This window comes from Gorilla gorilla, chromosome 10, assembly GCF_029281585.2.
Source record: "Gorilla gorilla gorilla isolate KB3781 chromosome 10, NHGRI_mGorGor1-v2.1_pri, whole genome shotgun sequence".
Lineage (NCBI taxonomy): Eukaryota > Metazoa > Chordata > Mammalia > Primates > Hominidae > Gorilla > Gorilla gorilla.
Window position 1 is genome coordinate 84,697,429 of NC_073234.2, and position 22,602 is coordinate 84,720,030.

At 38.0% G+C, this 22,602-nt stretch overlaps 1 protein-coding gene across 2 annotated transcripts in view; it reads left to right on the forward strand.

The window, feature by feature from the left end:
- YEATS4 (YEATS domain containing 4) overlaps nt 1-7,443 on the forward strand; it is a 32,285-nt gene extending 24,842 nt beyond the window's left edge. For both annotated transcript variants that reach the window (XM_019038929.3, XM_019038930.2), the window contains one exon: nt 6,794-7,443. In XM_019038929.3, the coding sequence (XP_018894474.1) occupies nt 6,794-6,963 (170 nt within the window). In that variant the 3' untranslated portion in view covers nt 6,964-7,443. The remainder of the gene's footprint in view (nt 1-6,793) is intronic.
- The last annotated feature ends 15,159 nt before the right edge of the window (nt 7,444-22,602 follow it).

Here is a 22,602-nt window from a genome sequence, read left to right on the forward strand (position 1 = left end):
AGAGGAGAAGTCTAGGCTGGAGACATAAATTTGAAAGTTAATACAATTATAAATTATGAGACCAAATGGTATCATCAAAGGAGTAAGTGAAGATAGAAAAGAGGTCCAAAGACTGAGAGACCTGGGCACTCCAAAATTTAAAGATTGAGGAGATAACCAGCAAAGGGAATGAAGAACAAACAGCAAATATGGAGGGAGAAAAACTAGGTGCATGTAATGTCCTCATAGCCAAGTGAAAAAAGTGTATCAGGAACTAGAGAGTGTCTCATACTGCTGATAGGTCAAGTAAGATGAGGGCCCAGTAATTGGATAGAGTAAGATGGAGCTCCTTGATGACTTTAACAGGAGCAGTGTAAGGAGAACAGTAAGGTCAGAAGATGACTTGAAGTGGATAAGAGAACATCAGATAAGATAAATTGGAGACAGACACTGTAGACAACTCTGTCTTGAAGCCTGGCTGTAAAGGGGAGCAGTAGTCTTTGAAGCAGTAACAGAAGCAAGATACGGGGTCAAGAGGGTATTGTTTTCAGGGGGAAATAAACTAGTATATTTGTAGGCTGAAAGGGAGTGATGCAATAAAAGAAGAGGTAGAGGGATGGTAATGAAGTGGGGAGGGAATTGCTGTTTAACAATTAGTGGTTATAGAAGTGTTTTGTTTATATTTTCATAAAACACTTGATTAGGACTTAAAAGATCTGGGTACTAATTATAATTTTGTGACTTAGGTAGTCATTGAAAATTTGTATGCTTTAATTTCTTTATCTGCAAAAATGTTATGAACATAAAACAGTTAAGTATATGATCACTTTGAAAAGGTGAAAAGCACTACTGTGCTTCATTATTGATCACTCTCTTCTTTCTCTCATACCATGAAATGTGCCCATTCATGGCAGAAAATTCTCTTTTAAAATTCAAGTGCTCACATTTTTCTGTTTTTGATAAAACTATCATCATTTATTTATGTATAACAAGTAGGTATAAATAATATGTTTTGTGAAAAGGCTATAAATCTGTTTCAATGTGTTAAATCTTATGTATGGAGCTGTATAACCTTGGGAAGTTTTTATCAATAAATTACGTTTTCTGTGTGATCTTTAGTTCATTTTCTTAACAGTACCAAATCAATAAGGAAGAAAAGTCTAATTCCATAAATGGTGTTGGCATAATTGGTAAGCTTTTGGGAAGAAAACTTAATTTTGATCATCACTTCATAGTACTTACCAAAACAAATTCCAGTTTAGTTAAAGATATTTAAATGTTTTTTTGAAAATCAGTCAGCCTGTTTTTTGAAAAATTAGATTACTGGCTATCCTGGCTAGGAAGGACTTTCTAAATTTAAAGTGTTAGGAAAAATCACATTAAAATAAGGATAGACTTTATTAAGTATATTTAATTTCTGCATTTCCAAAAGGCAAAGAAGAAAAGTTTGCAGAAAATATGGCAAAGAATTAATGTTTTTTTAAATGCTAAAATTGATAAATAGAAAAACCTGTTAAACCTCAGTAGATAAATGGGCAGAAGATATGGACAGACAGATAGAATAAGAGATCACCAGTAAATAAAATGATAAAATATCTGGCCCTGCTAATAATTTTAAAAATGCAAACCAAACAGTAGTGAATGACTATATTTGTCCTATTAAATTAGCAAAAGCATTTTTTTTCCCCCTAGAGACAGGTTCTCGCTCTGTCACTCAGGCTGGGTTGCAGTGGCATGATCATAGCTCACTGTAGCCTCAAACTTGTGGGCTCACATGATCCTCCTGCCTTGGCCCCCTAACAGTAGCTAGGACTACAGGTATGTGCCACCATGTCTAGCTAATTTTTTTTTTTTTTTTTTTTTTTTTGTAGGGGCAGGTTTCTCCCACCTCAGACTCCTAAAGTACTGGTATTACAGGCATGAATCACCATGCCAGCCAGGAATTTTAAATAGTTGTACCGATTAAGAGTAAACTTTGTACTCTCATGAATTGTTTTGTGAGTATAAATTTAGCTCTTTAGGAAAGCTATCTGGGAATATTAATCAAAGGTCTAAAAAATATGTATAGTTTTAATAATTTGAGGGCATATGATAGTCAATATTTAGTAATAATAAAATGCCAGACTTATTCAGTGCTTACTATTTGTACTCTTCTGAGTCTGTACATGTATAAACTCACTTAATTCTATAACAGCTTTATTAGGTAATATTTAGAAAAGGAAACCGAGGTATAAGGAGGTTAAGAAACTTGCCCAGGGTCACACAGCTAGTTAGTAGTAGAATCAGAACTTGATCCCTGGCAGTCCTCAGAACTTAGGCTCCAAAAATTTAATAGTATTTTTATAGGGAGAATATTTATTATGGAGTATATTGGAAGTTTAAGCACTAATGATCTAGCTTTTTAGTTGCTTCTTCAAGAAATAGTAAAAATGATAGTGAACACTTACTGAGAGCTTACTATGTACCTGACAAGCACTTTCCATTTCTTAACTTATTTAATACTCTAAAATAACCCTAGGAGGAAGATACTATGATTAGCACCATTTTGTAGGTAAAGACTCTAGAAAGATTTGATAACTTGCCCAAAATTACTCAGTAGAGCCTGCATTTTAAACCCAAAATCTGTCCACTTAACAAATAAGTTGTAAAAAGCCTGATAGTCTGTCTCCTAACCAGTACGCTGAACTGACTTTATAAAAGTAGTAATTCTTTGGATTTGTTTTCTCGAAATTGAGCTTCATTGGGAAATTAAAAACAGAAACTTTTCTTTTTTTGTATAAGCATTTAACACATAGGAAGCAGAACACTGGAACAAGCTAAAAGAAGTTTTAAAATGTTTTCCCCCAGGATCTCATTGCTAATTAACTCATGTCTTCTTCCAAACATCTAGTGCCCTTCGCAGTCTTACAAGTTGTCAAAAATAAAAGTATCATGAATCAAACAACAAATCTATGTTATATCTACAGTGAATGCTGTCCTTCTGACAGTTGAGTTAATCAGGTCTCCCTGGCTAGTTTTAAAACTACCGCTTACAGCTATACAGCACTCCTTGTCTTTATGCTGCTTCCTGGGCCTGTATGCCCACTTCATTTACCTAACTCCTTTCTCATTGTTTAAAATTCAGTTTAGAGGTTACTACTACCAAGAAGCCCTCCTTCATAAAACTCACCCTTTCTACTTGATTTGAATCCAGTCTACTCTTGTCGTTCCCTATGATTACCTCATAACATTAGTGCATTTTTTTCTTACCTGTTGCCTGCCTCTGTACCCCAGCATCTAACAAAGCGCATATCATTCAGTGTGTTTTTTAAATTGATGTGGGGAGAGAGGGTATAGGGGAATACAAATTTCTGCATAGTAAAAAGCACTGGGAACAAAGTCTAAAGACTGACAAGCCATAGAAAAATGTACTTATGTCACAAATGACTAGTTTCTTAACATACAGTAGTCCCCCTTTATCTGGAGAGGACACATTCCAAGAACCCCAGTGGATGCCTAAAACTACAGATAGTACCAAGCCCTATATACTGTTTTTTCCTATACATATATACCTATGATAAAGTTTAATTTATAAATTAGGCACAATAAAAGATTAACAACAATAATTAATAAAATAGAACATTATAACAATGAACTCTAATAAAAGTTATGTAAATGTGTGCTCTTTCCCCACCCCACCCCCCAAAAAAATCTTATTCTACTTTTTTGCTCACCTATTTTCAGACCGCTATTGACAGTGGCTAACTGTAAGCATGGAAAATGAAACCATGGATGAGGGGGGACTACTGTATAAAGCTGTATATAGCTCCTACAAATCAATAAGAAAGGCCAATAACCCAATAGGAAAATGAGCAAAAGGAAAACAGATCATTTGTAGAAAGGGAGAAATGTCTCAAACATTATAAAAAAGATGAGTCAGCCCCAATAGTAATAAGATGAATGCGAATTACAGAAATACTGTTTTTAACCTTTCAGGTTAGGTAAGACCAAAAAGTTGATGCAGTAGGGAAACAGACACAATGCTAATGGGATTATAAATTGGTAGATCCTTTTGAGTTGCTTGACGTTCTTCCAGAATTACAAGTACATATATATTCTGTAACAGTTCCATTTCCAGGAATTTATCCTACAAATATACTAAAATGATTATTTACAGCATACACATTATTGCATTGTTTGTAAAAGAAAAAAATGGAGATACTCTGAGTGTACATCAATAGGGGGCAGACTAAATGAATTTTATTTATCCATTCAATTAGGTCCTCTGTAGTCATTAAAAAGAGTGAGACAGCTCTGTGTTATAGGATGAGCTTCCAGATATAATGTTAAGTGAAACAGCAAGGTGCAAAACAATGTGTATAGAATGATACCACTTGTGTTGGGAAGAAGAAGAAACTGCACTTGGGTATATGCTTTGTATATCAGCAGACTGTTTCTGGGAAGATATCAGAGAACACAACAGTGATTATCTCTGGAGAAGCACTGATTGGTCATGGCAGGCTGGGGAACAAGTGTAGTAGAAGGGCATATTTTTTCACTGTCTACTCTTTAATCTTTTAATTTGTAATCTTGTGTGTACTACCTACGTATAAAAATAATTTGTAAAAGAATGAAAAGAATTACAAAGTAAAATATGAATTGTTTTGGCAATCACAAAAAGCAAGTCACCAGCAATTAGCAAAATAAGGAAAGAACTCATTAATATTCATTGAATTTTTTTATTTTTTTATTTTATTTTTATTTTTTGAGGCAGAGTCTCGCGCTGTCGCCCAGGCTGGATGGAGTGCAGGGCGCGATCTCGGCTCACTGCAAGCTCCGCCTCCTGCGTTCACGCCATTCTCCCGCCTCAGCCTCATGCGTAGCTGGGACTACAGGCGCTCGCCACCATGCCCAGCTAATTTTTTGTATTTTTAGTAGAGACAGGGTTTCACCGCGTATTGCATGTTTTTTATGTGCTAGATGCTTTACATATAATTACTTCATGTAATCTTCGTAAATCCTCTGAGAAATACCTAGTTTTAGCTGTATCGTACAAAGAGATTGATGGAGCCTTAGAAATGTCAGCATTCGGCTAATAAGGAAGCAAGGGTTTATTTGAAATCAGATCTTTTCTGTTTCCATAGTTGGGTTTTTTCCCACCAAACCATCTGGCTTCCAATTAGTGACCATCTTTTATTAGTGAAAGTAAGTATAAGTGTACTTTAATAGTGAGCAGCAGTTACCAAAAATGTCCACAAGATGGAAATGTTAGACACAAGCACATATTTTTCTTTGTAAAACATCATGCTACATATCCAAGTGGCATATTTAAATAGATGTGTCCTGTTTTGCAGTAACATTTCTTTAGTACTTTGTTATAGATAGATAGTTTCAGATATCACTTAATGTTTCTCTTTTCTCATAACAATAGTTGATAGGGCTTTTTCTGTACCAGGCAGTATTCTGGGTACTTTACATAAATTAATTCATTAAGTCTTCTCAGCAGGCTGGGTGTGGTGGCTCACACCTGTAATCTCAGCTGCTTGGGAAGCTGAGGTGGGATAATCTCTTGAACCCGGGAGTCAGAGTTTGCAGTGAGCCAAGATCACACCACTGCACTCCAGCCTGGGTGACAGAGTAAGATCCTGTCTCAAAAGTTTTCTCAACAAATAGTATTATGAAGTATTTGCCATTATCATTTCTGTTTCATAAGTGAGGAACATAGGTGAAATAGCTTACAGTGTCACAGCTAGTAAGTGGCAGAGCTGGGATTCAAATTTTAGCAGTTATTGCTACCTATTTGAAAAAAAGATATTGGCTTGTATTGATAGTGTGATTTTGTTTATAAGTTTCACCTGGGCCGGGCGTGGTGGCTTATGCCTGTAATCCCCGCACTTTGGGAGGCTAAGGAGGGCAGATTGCCTGAGCTCAGGAGTTCGCAGTCAGCCTGGGCAACACGGTGAAACCCCGTCTCTACTAAAATACAAAAAATTAGCCGGGCATGGCAGCATGCACCTGTAGTCCCAACTACTCGGGAGGTTGAGGCAGGAGAATTGCTTGAACCTGGGAGGCAGAGGTTGCAGTGAGCTGAGATCGTGCCACTGCTCTCCAGCCTGGGCAACAAGAGCGAGACTCCATCTCAAAAAAAAAAAAAGTTTCACCTGTATATAAATTTAAGAATACTTGTAGTTAACGCTCCCCCCCCCCACCTCCACCCGTTAAGACAGAGTCTCACTCTGTCGACCAGGCTGGAGTGCACTAGCGTCATCTCAGCTCACTGCAACCTCTGCCTCCCAAGTTCAAGTGATTCTCATGCCTCAGCCACCAGAGTAGCTGGGATTACAGGTGTGCACCACCACGCCCTGCTAATTTTGTATTTTTGATAGAGACGAGGTTTTGCTATGTTGGCCAGGTTGGTCTCGAACTCCTGGCCTCAAGTGATCCACCTGCCTTAGCCTCCCAAAGTGCTGGGATTACAGACATAAGTCACTGCGCCCAGTCACCTCTCATTAGCTGATGTATTTTGGGTTTGTGTGCCCCCTTATTTCAATCTTAATATGTGTATGGAAAAAAGGACATTATGTCTTAAAATTTTAACTGTGAGTTGGTGACCAGAATTTTATTTTTAGTTGTAGGAAACATCTTAGATCCTCTCTTGGGAATTCAGACATTCTTCCCCTCCCCCAACCTGCACCCATGTTTAATGTTGTAATTCTTAAGTTATCCACATTTCATCATGGAAACATTGTCGTCAGGAAATGCCATATTTATTACCCTGTCATATATCTTAAACATGTGAGAAAAATACTTTAGTAAAAGTATTTGTTTTCTTTAGTTGCAGAGCTTGAAGTGAAAACCAGAGAAAAATTAGAAGCTGCTAAGAAAAAAACAAGCTTTGAGATTGCAGAGCTTAAGGAGAGATTAAAAGCAAGTCGCGAAACTATAAATTGTTTAAAAAATGAAATCAGAAAACTTGAAGAAGATGACCAAGCAAAAGACATATAAACAGTTCTCATGAGAACTTGGTAGTAAGCTAAACTGAAAATAAGGTGGGCTTCACTGGAGAAATGGACTTACTGCAAGTGCTGTGATGTTTCTTAGAGGAACTTCATATACAGCTGTTGATCATGAATTTCTTAGCAATAGGAATTTGTACTATTTAAGCAATCTTTAATGGAAAATATGTGTGTAAGAATGGATGCTATATAGGTATTTTACCAACCCATTTTAAGAAAATTCGATGATATTAAGCACAGTTTTTAAAAATGTTTATTGTAGTATATGTATAGCTTATTACCCTTTTGACAGGCATCAAAATTTCATTATAAAGTATTACTTGTACCAATTTTGTACTTCTTTAGTGGCTAGAATTAGTGAAGAAACTTAATGTGTGTATTTAATTTCTTCAAGTTCTTACCTGCCCCCATCCTTTTTTGTATATGATGTGTCCAGTAAGTATTCAATAAATGTAGTTTACAGATCCTATTTCTCCCTCCTGATGTGTTTCTTCCTCTTTGAAGACTTTCTGGAACTCCCTCAATACAATTAAAGTATCTTTATAATATTGTGACGTCACATCTCTTATTGGCACTCATTGTCGCATATAGAAGCTCTTTGATGGTAAAGATTATATCTTTTGTTCTGCCTATATCATAGTGTCATTATTCTTCACATACAAATATATTAATTCTTAGGGGCCAGGCACGGCGGCTTACGCCTGTAATACCAGCACTTTGGGAGTCCAAGGCAGGTGGATCACCTGAAGTCAGGAGTTCAAGACTGGCCTGGCCAACATGGTAAAACCCCATCTCTACTAAAAATACAAAAATTAGCCAGGCATGGTGGCACATGCCTGTAATCCCAGCTACTTGGGAGGCTGAGGCAGGAGAATTGCTTGAACCCAGGAGGCAGAGGTTGCAATGAGCTGAGATCACGCCACTGCACTCCAGCCTGGGCGGCAGAATGAGACTTCATCTCAAAAAAAAAAAAAAAATTAAATCTTTCATAGAGACATATGGGAAGCAGCTGCAGCTGTGCATTAGCTTCATGCACTACTCCTACCCTCTCCTCTAGCCTCTTCTGTTCAAATCCACACAGCAAGTCCTCTACTTTTAGACTCATCTACTTTTAACATTCATTAATACCTAATCTTTAAAGGTATGTTGGCTGAACCATCTTGGCAACCTAGGAACAAAAATACTTTTTTATCTGTCTGCCCTGATGGATTGGTTACTTTTTACTTTGTGGCTTTATTTTTTAAAGTTGTGACTTTTGCAATTATTATGGAGGATGTACAAAGGCCTCTGTGGTCTGAAATTTCAGCCAGAGCCCTCTGGGGCTTGATGGTGGTACTTTTAATTGTGCCAGGCATCATTCATTTTCTCCGCACCTTTTATCCCCATGCCTACCTGCCAGGCTTATCATGATAAGATTTCCCAAGTATAGCATAGGGCCTGGGGATAGATCAGGAAAATGACATGAGGGAAAAGCCCCATTCTACTTGAGGAGTTGGCACAGGCAATCATTATTCTAGTCAGCTCCCCACGAATGTATTGGTTCAAATGTATTGGTTCATAAAACTAAAGTCCATGTAGGTAGGTCTGACTTCATGCATGCATACAAGGGTTCAAAATATGTGGTCATGGCTCAATCTTACTCTCTATTGGCTCTTATTTCTTTGTTGGCTTTAATCTTGGTAGGATTTCACTGTGACATTGCAAAGAACTCCTGTAACTCAATAAAAATTATTTTAATGGGCAAAGGATTTGAACAGAGATTTCTCCAAGGAAGATATCAAAATGGTCAATAAGCATATGAGGAGATGCTCAGCATCATTCATCATTAGGAAAATGTGAAGTGTATTGCATTTCACTTCACATCCACCATTGTGGCTATAATTTTAAATAAAATACCCAAAAAAGTTGATGAGGCTATGGAAAAATTGGAACCCTCATATATTGCTGGTAGGAATGTAAAATGGTTCAGCCACTTTGGAAAACAGCTTGGCAATTCTTCAAAAAGTTAAGCATAGTTATCCAATGACACAACCATTCCACTCCTAGATATATACCCAAGAGAAATGAAAACATGTTCACACAAAAACTTGTACATCAATGTTCATAGCATCATGCATGACTGCCAAAAAGGAAACAATTCAAAATGTCCATCAACTAATGAATGCATTTTTTAAATGTGGTATCTCCATATGATAGATTTTCCCATTCTTTTATAAGTGGAAAGAGAATATTTCCCAAGGGATAATTTCTTCATCTAGACGATAAGAAGAATTAAAGAAACTCAGCTAATTAGGCAGCTCACTTCTTGAAAGAAGATCAAAGTATTAGTTTCATTTTTTCTAACCAATGTAGGTGGTTGGTGCTGTTATTCATATTTTACAGATAGGAGATTAAGGAACTATAGCTTGGTGTTGAGTCAACCAGCAGTGACTCAGATGAGTAATCTGCTATGGGCTTTTCTGTCTCATTAATACTTAATTCTCATGTTCAAAGTGTTAGCATTTTTAATTGTCTGTTGCTCATGCCTAAATACTTCTCAAACCTCCTTCCTTTAACTAATTGTAGTAACTTAATACTATATCAAATATGAACATCAGGTAGCATAAATGCAAAACACTGTAGATAAAAATCTTGCTAGCCATTAATAACGTGTAAGAAAATTCTAGTATTAATTCTGTTGGATGGAATACTAAGGCATAGATATTTGAAATCTCTTTAGAAAACATTTCAGGTACCTGTTCCTTAGCATTACCCCTAATGTCTTCAGTTTTGTTTTGTTTTGTTTTGTTTTTTAATAATAATAGATTTCAAACTCTTGAGATCAAAACCAAAGAAAATGACTGGGCATGATGGCTCACGCCTGTAGTCCCAACACTTTGTGGGGCTGAGGATCTCTTGAGGGCAGGAGTTTGAAACTAGCCTAGGTCACATAGTGAGACCTGGTCTCTACAAAAAAAACCAAACAAACTAAAAACACAAACAACAGAAAAATTGGTCAGGTGTGGTGGCATCCACCTGTAGTCCTAGCTGCTCAGGAGGCTGAGGCAGGAGGATTGCTTGAGCCCAAGAGTTTGAGACTACAGTGAGTTATGTGTGGGCCACTGCATTGCAGCCTGGTGACAGAGCAAGACCTTGTCTCTTTTAAAAAAAGAAAGAAAATGAGATCATACAAGTACCAGCTAGGAAAAAAAAAAGAGTAAATTGCTTCCCCTCAACCCAGCCCCTGCCAACAATTGATAAAGAAAAGAAAAAGAAAAGTAAATATTATTTTCTTGGAGTTGGAAAGTACAATGCAAAACCCAGAAATCATAAAGTTTTGGATCTCAAATTTGAATGAGTTTAGGAATCTCTTGAAGAGTTGCTAAATCTGGGGAAAGGGGATGGTAGGGGGAATAGAAATACAGATGAAACAAGATTGGCTGTTGCTAATTATTAAAGCTTGATAATAGGTACATGGGAATTTATTGTTTTCTGAACTCTCGTGTGTGCTTGAGATTTTTCATAAAAAGGTTTTTAATAATGTCAGAGAAAATCATTTTTTCTCCCTGAAGTCAACTGATGAAGAATAAGTCAATCTTATCTTGATCTTACTGGATCAGCACACTGTCTCACAAGATGACAGTAGCTTCCAATTGCATGGTTAGCATGTTTACTTGTACGTTTTATTTTAATAATTCTAGCAAATTCTTCAGTACTGATCATTGAATGTAATAGAAGTTTGGAAGAATGGATGGGAGGGAGGAAAAAATAAAGGGGGCAGTTAGGAAAGGAGAAAGAAAACCCCTTAGGGAGCTTCTTAATAGTTCAGAGTACAATAGTAAAGACATTTGATTAGGTCTAGAATGGAGCCTAGGAATTTGCATTTGCACAAGGCATCCAGGTGATTTGAGAAATGGCATAATGGCACAACTGCACAAATTGTATTACATAAAATGCAACACTTCTAAATGGAGACAAAAAATAAAAATAGCCCAAAGGAAAAGTGGGACATATATGTGTCTAAAGCTTTAAGATTAAAAGAATTATTATGAATCATTAAGGAAAACAAATGAACCACTGGCAAAAGGAGCAAAAGACTTGAATAGGCAGTTCACTGAAAAGGACATAAAAATAACCAATTTTATGCTTCGTCTCACTAAATCTTAAGAATATGCATATTTAAATAGCAAATATTTCTCATCCATGTAGGATGAGATAAATGGTACAGATAAATTGATAACAGAGAAGACACCACTGATGATACCAACAGAGAGACCAGAAACAGGCCATCTGGAAGATGGAGATAGTGTGTTTGTTTGTTTGTTTGTGGTAGAGTCTCACTCTGTTGCCCAAGCTGGAACACTGCAGCCTTGACCTTTCTGGCTCAGGTGATCCTCCCAACTCAAGCTCCTCAAACTATAGGCCTTCACCACCATGCCCAGCTAATTTTTGTATATTTTGTAGAATTTCGCCATATTATTGCCCAGGCTAGTCTTGAACTCCTGGGCTCAAGCAATTGGCCCACCTTGGCCTCCCAAAATGCTGCGATTACAGGCATGAGCCACCATGCCTAGCTTGAGATAGAGTATCATTTTTTATCTGAAATTCAAATTTAACTAAACATACTATATTTTTATTTGCTAACTCTACTTTTTAAATTTTAGATTTAAAAAAAGCAAAGCAAAACAAAAAAAGACAGTGATAGCAAGAGAGTGAGGAAACAGCTACCCTCATACAATGATGGGATTATAAATTAGTTCAATGTTTTCAGAGGATAATTTAGGAATATCTGCTAAAAGACTCTGACTCAACAGTTTCACTTTTAAAATTCACACTTGTTTATTTTTTTATTGAAAGCAAGTAGAGTTTTAGGAATATATTATTTATTTTCACAGAAGGAAGAAGGGAAAAGGAAAAAAATAAGAAAAAATGTATTACTTACAAACCATTTATCCAAATATGCAAGATACGTACAAGAATTTTCACTACAGCATTATTTACAATAAAAAATAGAAAAAAAATTGGAAGCAAGGCAAATGTCTATCAATAGAAGCTGTATAAGTATGATATATCATGATACAATGGAATCCTCTGTGGTTGTCAAAATGAATAAAGCAGATCTATGCTGGTTTGTTGGTGGGGGAGGGAAAGCAGTTTGAAAAACAGTGTTTATGACTCAATTTTTGTAAGTAATATGTTAGTAAGCAAAGAAAAGTAACTTGGAGGAATGAATCATCACCAAACTTAACAGGAAGAATTTTAGGGACTGTAACTATCTTCATTATGTATCTAAATATTTAGCTTTTTAAAAAATAAGAATGCATTTCATTTGAGTGAAAGAGAATAAAAATAGTTTAAAAATTAAATGAAAAGGAAAAACAGATGTCTTGATTATCAGAACATTGCCTCCTATGATGAAGTATCATGTGACAGTTCAAAGAAATTAAACATGACCTGTAAATGATGTAAGGGACCAGGGCCAGGACTCCTTCAGGAACTTTACTGAAGGGACTTACGGGTAAGGTCCTTGCTCTTCAGTGCATTGTCCGGTGAACTCGGATAAATAACATTATGGTCCTAATGTAAAAATAGGCAGTTAAAGGTATGAGTTTCATCTATCTCCTGCCCCAGCCTGGACTCTCTGATCTGGCTTTTAAATTATTTTTAGTTATTTTTACTTAAGATAAATTTTAACCAATTGACCACCTAGATTTCAGTAACCTTATGTAATATGCCTCATGTCAATCCCCAACTCTAGGTAGCCCTCCTGGATCTCCACCCTAATCTGTTTACTCTTTCTCACTTTCACTGGCTATCCTGAGTTAACTGTTCTCTACCCTCAACACGGCTTCATTGCTCTTTAGTAATTCCTTAGTCTACCCTTAGTAAATTCTTCATTGTTGCTGTCTGAAAATTTCCAGTCTACTGAATCACCAGTCTGCTTATTCACTAAATGAATAGAGTCATAAAGCTGGGAGCTAATCATCTAACTTAATTCCCTCATTTGATAAGGGAGTAGAGCCATGAAGAAATTAAATGACTTTCAGAGTCACACAATCTGTTGGGACCAGAGATTCAATTTTAATTCAGCATTTCCTGACTGAACAGTCATGGTACAGCTCCCCCAAAGCTTAGAGGAGAGTGTGCAAACTGGAAATCAACTGGGAAACAAACTTTCCAAGAAAGAAGAAATCTGTAAGCTGAGGTTTACTGTTACTGTTATAGTCCAATCCCTATTATTAAAATTTTGGCTCATTCTGGTTAAATCATGTTCTCATGATTAATGAGTTAAATCTGGTTAACTCATGTTCTCAAAATTAATGAGAACATGAGTTAATCTGGTTAAGTCATGTTCTCAAAATTAATGAGAATTGTCACTCCTATTTGGTTTAATTACATGCATGAATTGAAACCATGAACCTATTTACTCTTATTTTGCACATCAGCAGATGACCTCAGTTCTTACATCATTGAGATCACTGGTGCTTTCAAATTGATTCTGTAAACTTCCATCCATACAAAGTTTCTCTTTGTTCTCACCAAATCCTGCTTTCTTTCATCTCCCTAAATGTTCTCACCATCTGTAATTTTAATTCCAATTTATACTATATACTACTGCGAGTTTATAATTAGGGGAAAATAAACTTTCCTGAGCCTCAGTTTGCTGTGGTAAACATACTACCTACCTCATGGAATTCTGTTTAAGGGTAAATGACATAGCACATGTAAAAGTGTGTTGAATGGTAAGAGTAAAGAAGATAATAATGCTGGCCATCTGCTAAAATCCTTGACAAAATACTAGCAAACCAAATCCAGCAACATAAAAAGGATAATAAGTCCCATTATCAACTGGGATTTATCTCAGGAATGCAAGGTTGGTTCGGCATATACAAATCCATAAGTGTAATACACTATTATGAGCTGAATTGTGTCCCTTTTCCAATTCACATATTGAGCCCTAACCCCTAGTACCTCAGACTGTGACTGTTTTTGAAGATAGTGTCAAAGAAGTAATTATAATCATTAGGTTCGGCCCTAATCTAATATGACTCGTGATATAGTTTGGCTGTGTCCCCACCCAAATCTCATTTTGAATTGTAGCTCCCATAATCCCCACTTGTTGTGAGAGGGACCCAGTGGAGGTAGTTGAATCATGGGGGCTGGTTTTTCCTGTGCTGTTCTCAAGATAGTGAATAAGTCTCATGAGATCTGATGGTTTTATAAAGGGTAGTTCCCCTGCACACGCTCTCTTGCCTGCCACCATGTAAGACACACCTTTGCTCATCTTTCACCTTCCGCCATGATGTGAGGCCTCCCCAGCCATGTGGAACTGTGAGTCCATTAAACCTCTTTTTATTTATAAATTACCCAATTTTGGTATGTCTTTATTAGCAGCATGAAAATGGACTAATACAACTGGTGTCCTTGTAAGAGGAGACTAAGACACAGACACTCACAGAAGGAAGACCATATGAAGACACAGGGAGAAGACACCCATCTACAAGCCAAGGAGAGAGGCCTCAGGAGAAACTAATCCTGCCCACAACTTGATCTCAGACTTACAACCTCCAGAATTGTGGGAAAATAAATACCAAATATCTGTATGTGGTAGTTTGTTATGGCAGCCTTAATAACTAACATATAGACTATATTAATAGAACAAAGGACAGAAAATACACATGATCATCTCAATAAATGCAGACAAATCATTTGACAGAATCCAATACCCGTTTATAATTAAAAAAACACTCAACAAATTAGTAATATAAGAGAACTTCCTCAGTGGGAAGCATCATACTTAGTGGTAAAAGACTGGATTCTTTCCCCATAAGATTAGGAAAAAGATAAGGCTGTTCACTCTTTCCACATCTATTCAACATTGTGTGGGAGGTTCTAGCCAGAGCAATTTGGCAAGCAAAAAGAATAAAAGTCATTCAGATTAGAAAGGAAGAAGTAAAATGATCTCTATTTGGAGATGACATAATCTTGTGTAAAGAAAACCCTAAGGTATACACACACACAAAAAAAAAACTGTTAGAGGTAATAAATGGATGCAGCAAAATTGCAGGATGAACGATTATATACAAAAATCAATTAGTTCCATACTCCAGCAATGAACAATCTGAAAATAAAACTTAAAAAAAAATTTCGTTTATAATAACATCTAAAAAAATAAAATACTTGGGAATATAACACCTAAAGTGCACTCAACCAAATAAAAAATAGACAAATTGACTGGATGCAGTGGCTCACACCTGTAATCCCAGCACTTTGGGAGACAGGGTGGGTGGATTGCTTGAGCCCAGGAGTTCAAGACCAGCCTGGGCAACATGGCAAAATCCTGTCTCTACTAAAAAAATACAAAAATTAACTGGGCATGGTGGTGTGCACCTGTAGTCCCAGCTACTTGGGAGGCTGAGGTGGGAGGATCGCTTGAGCCCAGGAGATGGAGGTTGCAGTGAGTCAGGATCATGCTACTGCACTCCAGCCTGGGCAACAGAACAAGACCCTGTCTCAAAAAAAAAAAAAAAAAGGCAAATTGATCTTCATCATTAAAAACTTTTGTGCTTTGGCCGGGTGTGGTGGCTCACGCCTGTAATCCCAGCACTTTGAGAGGCTAAGGCAGGTGGATCATGAGGTCAGGAGATTGAGACCATCCTGGCTAACATGGTGAAACACTGCTTCTACAAATACAAACAATTAGCTGGGCGTGGTGGCGGGTGCCTGTAGTCCCAGGTACTCAGGATGCTGAGGCAGGAGAATGGCGTGAACCCGGGAGGCGGAGGTTGCAGTAAGCCAAGATCACACCACTGCACTCCAGCCTGGGCAACAGAGCGAGACTCTGTCCCCCCCCAAAAAAAAAAAAAAAAAAAACACTTCTGTGCTTCAAAGGACATTCTAAAAAAAGTCAGAAAAAAAAAAACCCACAAAATGGGAGAAAATATTTGCAACTCATATATCTGACAAGACTCAAGTATCCAGAATATATAAAGAACTCTTACAACTCAACAATAAAAAGACAATTAAAAATTGGGCAAAAAATTTGAATACACATTTCTCCAAAGAAGATATTCAAATGGCCAATAAGCATATAAAAAGATGCTTAACATCATTTGGAAATACAAATCAAAATGATGATAACACTTCACATCCACTAGAATGGCTGCAATAAAAGAGACAGACAATAGTAAGTGTTGATGAGGATGTGGAGAAATTGAAACTCTCATATATTTCTGGTAAAAATGTAAAAAGACGCAACTGCTGTAGAAAAAGTTTCAGAGTTCCTTAAAATGTTAAACATAGAGTTACCATATGACCTCAAAATTCTTCTAGATATATACCCAGGAGAATTGAAAACATGTCCACACAAAAACTTGTGCATGAATATTTATAGCAGCATAATTCAGAATAGCCAAAATTGGAAACAATCCCCATGTCCATCAACTGATGAATGAATAAATCGAATGTGGTGTATCAATACAATGGATTATTACTCAGCAGTAAAAATGAATGATGTGCTAAACATGCAGAATGAATCTTATAAACATGCCAAATGAAAGATGCCAGACACAAAGGCCACCTACTGTATGACTCCACTTATATGAAACATCCAGAATAGGTAAATCCATAGAGACAGAAAGTGATTAGTGGTTGCCAGGAGATGGGTGGGGAAGGGAGGATGGGGAGTGACTGGGTGCAGAATTTTTTTACGTGGCGGTGATGGAAAAGTTCTTGAATTAAATAGTGGTGATCGTTGCACAACCTTGTGAATATACTAAAAACAACTGACTTGTATACTTTATGGTATGTGAATTATATCTCAATTTAAAAAAAAAAGCTTAGTGTTACCATTTACTGAATACTTTATGTGCCCCATAGTCAAGACAAGCCAGTGAGTACGTCTCTTATCCCCACTTAGCAAAACAGGTTCAGGGAGATTAAGTGCTTCGCCCAAGGTCACATACTAGGAAGTCATAGAGCTGAGACACACAAAGACCTAACATTCACTTAGCCACCAAGCTGTATTGATCAAAAGTTTTTAATAGTTTCCATTACATCTCTAATAATACTCAATAAAATAGAAATATTTATTGTGTGTATATAAACAATACATTAATATGTATGCCATATATATATATCTCCTACAAATTGATGAAAAAATCAATTCAGTAGAAAAATGGGCAAAGAATATGATCAAGTAATTCACACATACAAAAAATACGAATGGCAATTAATAAATATTTGAAAAGGTATATGGCCAGGCATGGTGGCTCACGCCTGTAATCCCAGCACTTTGGGAGGCTAAGGCATGAGGATCACATGAGCCCAGGAGTTTGAGAACAGCCTAGGCAACATAGCAAGACCCCCCCGCCCAATTTAAAAAGTTTAAAAAAAAAAAAAGGATGTATGAATTCACTAGTAATCAGAGAAATGCAAATTAACACAAGACAATTGTTGGTTCATTATAAAGACAAAATTTAAAGATGTCTAATATTCAGCCACAGAGAGTGAAAGGAAATTGGTACTCATACATTGTTGGTGTGCATTAAGAGTAATAGCCACTTAATATTACCTATCAGAATTTAAAATTTACTGAGTGCAGTGGTGCATGCCTGTAGTCCCCACTATTCAGGAGGCTGAGGTGGAAGGATCGCTCAAGTCTAGGAATTCTGACCTGTAGTGCACTATGCTGATCTGGTGTCCACACTAAGTTTGGCATTAATGTGGTGACCTCCGGGAGCAGGGGACCACCAGGTTACCTAAGGAAGGGTGAGCCAGCCCAGGTCAGCAATGAAGCAGGTCAGAACTCCCATGCTGATGAGTAGTGGGATCATACCTGTGAATAGACACTGCACTCCAGCCTGGGCAACATAGTGAGACCTTGTCTCTTAAAAAAAAAAAAAATTGAAAATTTACCATTTGATCAAGTAATTTCACTGATAGGAAATACTTTCATGTGTAAGGATGTTCATTGCTTGTTTTAATAGTGAAAAAATAGATATAAACCAAATGTCTACCTATGTCTACATAATTTCATGTAAATTCTCAGAAAAATATTACCAGGAGTTATTTTTGGGGAAAGCAGTGAAACTGGAGCTGGTGTTGGGGAGCATGAGTAAAGGGCTAGCAAAACTGTTTCCCTTTCTGCATGAGAACTCGACCTTTGGTGGCCAGTAAGGATCTTGCTGTGGGAACCTAAGCAGCGCTGCTAGGTGGACTGCTGCAGGGAGTCCTGGAAGGACATGCCCATGGCCCGATGGCAATCTATGCTTCCTTTGGAGTATCCGCTGAAGTATCTGAGTGTGGTCTAGATTGTGAGTTCATGTTTAGTTGAACCTAAAAAGACCTCCTGTTGGGCAGAGCTGGAAATTAAAAGCAAATTTTTAAGTTAAAAAGTAGTTCATACACACCCTCCATTTCAGCCAGTAAGATCTTCATGCTGTTCCTTAAATGTACTCTGAGGTTTCTTGTCTCTCACATGTTCCACTTTCTTTTGTTAAAGTATTTCCTTCCTTCCAGGCTGAAATTGCCTGCCAGCAAGTAAGCTCACGCTCCTCTAAACTACCTTAGCATCTTGCTTGCCTGTTTCACGGTGTTCAACTCACCTAGAAAGGGAAAACTGGAATGGGTGATCTCCCAGATGCAGCTGTGAACCTAGGATTTTAACCCTAGATTTGTATTCCCATTCTTCAGACGGTAAGCTTTTTGGTGAAAGAGGAGGCGTTAGTCTTGTTTATCTTGGTAAGTGTGTGTAAAGCCCTTGGTAAGCCTCTCATCTGGGAAGTGCTCCATGGCATTTTATCGTTCCCTGCCAATTAACTTCCAGGGCCCGTCCTGGAACTATTCCATACCAGGGCCTAAGTCTAGTTAACAGATCTTGGCTTTTCCTCTCTCTATTCTAGCCTGTCCCAATGCCAGGCGCAGAGTCTTGTCCAGTTGTGTTCCAAGATATCACAAATAAGTACATAGCTCACTACATGTCAAAAGTGAAAACCCCTAGATTTGGCCTAAAATGGGGCCATTCGTGTGGGCCTAATTATGCTAGGGTTGTTCCTATACCTAAAATTTTAGGAGGTTAGACAAATATATAGTATGCTTTTTGTTGAGGTTTGGTGACCATAACTAAGCTATTTTTGTATCTCCAAAGAGCACCCTAAAGTCCCAGGACTGCTCTGTCCAGTCTTCTAGAGTTGGGATCCACAAACTTTTCCTGAAAAGGGCCAGATAGTAAGCATTTTATGGTCTCTGTCGTAGATCCTAAACTCTGCTATTGTAGCACAAAGGCAGTCAGACATAGATGAGTGCTCAGTTCCAATAAAATTTATTTATAGACACTGAAATTTTGAATGCCATATAATGCCATGTATCACAAAATATTTTCCTTCCTTTGCTATTTTTCTTTCTTTTTTTTTTTTTTTTTTGAGATGGAGTCTTGCTTTGTCATCCAGGTTGGAGTGCAGTGGTGCAGTCTTGGCTCACTGCAACCTCCATCTCCTGGGTTCATGCAATTCTGCCTCAGCCTCCTGAGTAGCTGGGATTACAGGCATGTGCCACCACGCCTGACTAATTTTTGTATTTTTAGTAGAGACAGGGTTTCACCATATTGATCAGGCTGGTCTTGAACTCCTGACCTCAAGTGATCTACCCACCTCAGCCTCCCAAAGTGCTGGGATTACAGGCGTGAGCCACCACGCCCGGCTTGCTATTTTTCAAACATTGAAAAAATGTAAAAAATATTCTTTATTCACAAGCCATACAAAACCTTGCAGCAGGCCAGATGCAGCACAAGGACTGTAGCTAGCTGGCCCCTGTTCTGATGTTTCTCTAGACTGGGACTATATAAGAATCACCAACCCCAAGGGGACCTTTGTGATTTGCTCTGTGAATTCAAAGTAAAAACCTGAGATTTGGCCTTTGTAAATGTTCTGAACTGACAAGATTAGTCCAAGTTACCCTATTAAAAGGGATTTGCATCCAGGTGTGGTTGCTCACACCTGTAATCCCAGCACTTTGGGAGACCTAGGCAGGCAGATCACTTGAGGTCAAGAGTTTAAGACCAGCCCGGCCAACATGGCAAAACCCTGTCCCTACTAAAAATACCAAAATTAGCCAGGCGTGGTATCGCATGCCTATAATCCCAGCTACTCGGGAGGCTAAGGCAGCAGAATCCCTTGAACCTGAGAGGCGGAGGTTGCAGTGAGCCAAAATAGTGCCACTGCACTCCAGCCTAGGCAACAGAACAAGACTCTGTCTCAAAAAAAAAAAAAAAAAAAGGGGGCGGAATTTGCAGAACCATGACATACAAGCACAATGGCTTATTTCTTCTATTTAATGTTATGCAAAGCTTGTCACCTACCTGTTGATGAATGTGGCAAAGGAATTGCATCATGAGGAATTCATTTCCTAACCTCCTAAGTGCATTGCAATTTGGCTTCTTCCTTCACTTTGATACCCAAATTATCAGACATCTTGAGGCCACATCCAAACAAGCAGTTTTCAGGGCTTATTTTATATGACCTCTCAGAAGCATTTGACAAAATTGACCACTTTCTTTTACTTGAAAATTCCTTTCTCTTTCTTCTCTCTCTTTCACCATGATTTTTTTGTTTCTTTTTTTTCCTCCAGTCCTTTTGGCCAATTCTTCTCAGTCTCTTTCAGCATTTCCTCTTCCTCTGTTCATTCTGTAAATGTGTCTTATTCTCTAAGGTTCTATTCTGAACCATCTTCTTTTCCCCTTACTTACCCATGGTTTCAAACACAATTTCACGCTAATTGTCACAAGTCTAGATTTCCAGCCCAAATTCTCATGCTGAGCTCTAGACTCTCCATTCTGTTACCTCCTAAATGATATATTTGGGTGTTCTGCAGGCACCTCAATTGAGCATGTTCCAAGCTTAACTTATCATCTCCTATTTCAATCTTCTCCCCATCATGAATTTCCTGCTCTGTTAGATGGCATTAGTACCAATGCAGTTGCTTGTTGCTATGGTTTAAATGTCCTTTCCAAAACTCGTGCTAAAATTTGGTTGCCATTGTGACAGTGTTGGGTGAGACCTTTGGGAGCAGAGCCCTCACTGAATGGATTAAAGCTGTTTTCTCAGAGGTGGGTTAGTTATTTTGGGAGTGGGTTAGTTATTGTGGGAGTGGACTCCTGATGAAAGATGAGTTTGGCCCTCATTTTCTCTCTGGCTCTTGCACTCACTTGCCTTTCTGCTTTCATCGAATGGGAGGATAGAACAAGAAGACTCTGACCAGATGGCCAAGCAGATGCCAGTGCCATACCCTGGGACTTCCCAGCCTCCAGAACCATGAGCCAGATATATGCCTTTTCTTTGTAAATTACCCAGTCTGTTACTCTGTTTTAGCAGTTGAAAATGAACTAAGACACCCATGTTGTCAATAGTAGATAGGATCTCTCCATTCTAGGTTCCTCTGGTGAGAACTGCAACCCTCCACTCTCATAGGTGGGTTCTGTGGCCATGTTTATATTATGTGACCCTTCCCTCTGCCTTGATTAGACTTGGGTGGGTGCTTAACCCAATCCGGATTAATCAGACTGTCTCCTGGGATTATCTTCAGCTACTGCTAATTCTTGAACTAGAGCTGGTACAGCTATGTGCATGGAGAAGAGCAGAAAGCTGGTATAGAGAGAGAGAATGAAGTTGATACACAGAAAGAAGCAGAGAGAGAGAGGAAGATATGGCCTTGGATAGAGTAGTCTTGGCTCTGCTCTTCTCACTCACCACCTGCCTGTGTCAAAGCCTGCAGGGCAGCCCATGTACCCAGATCACCACTTTCTGGATACAAATAGTTTTGCCTCTAAACTTTTGTAATTGATTCCTATGCAGTAGTTCCCACCCTTATCTGTGGGGGATACATTCCTAGACACCCAGTGGATGCCTGAAACTTCAAATATAACTAAACTCTATAAGCACTATGTTTTTTCCTATGCATACATGTCTATGATAAAGTTTAATTTATAAATTAGGCACAGTAAGAGATTAACGACAATAACTAATAATAAAATAGAACAATTATAACAATGTATTGGTCTCGATTTCATGGATAGATGATTCATTCTTACTAAAGAAGACCTTTAGCAACCTCAGCATACAATTTTTTTTCTTTCCTTATTAAGCCAAAAACTTTCACCTTTTCACTTAAAAGAAGCACTTACGGCTTCTCTTTGGCATATTCAAATTGCCAGCATCACTACTCTTGCGCTTTGGGGCCATTATTAAGTAAAATAAGGGTTACTTTGAATGCAAGCACTGTGATACTACAACAGTGAATTTGATAACAGGCTGACTACTAAGTGACTAATAGGCGGGTAATGCAGACAGCGTGGATCTGCTGGACACAGGGATGATTCATGCCCTGGGCAGGATGGAGTGGAACTGCAAGAGATTCCATCCTGCTACTCAGAACAGTGTACAATTTAAAACTTTATGAAACTTTCTGAAATTTTCCATGGAATATTTTTGGACTGCAGTTGACCACAGGTAACTGAAACTGAAATGGAAAGCAAAACCGTGAATACGGGAGGACCACTATATAAATTCCACCTATTGAATTATCTGACATGAGTTTTGTGTTCCTGGCTGGATCTTGACTGAGGTAGCTAACTTTGCAAATAAGCACATACAAC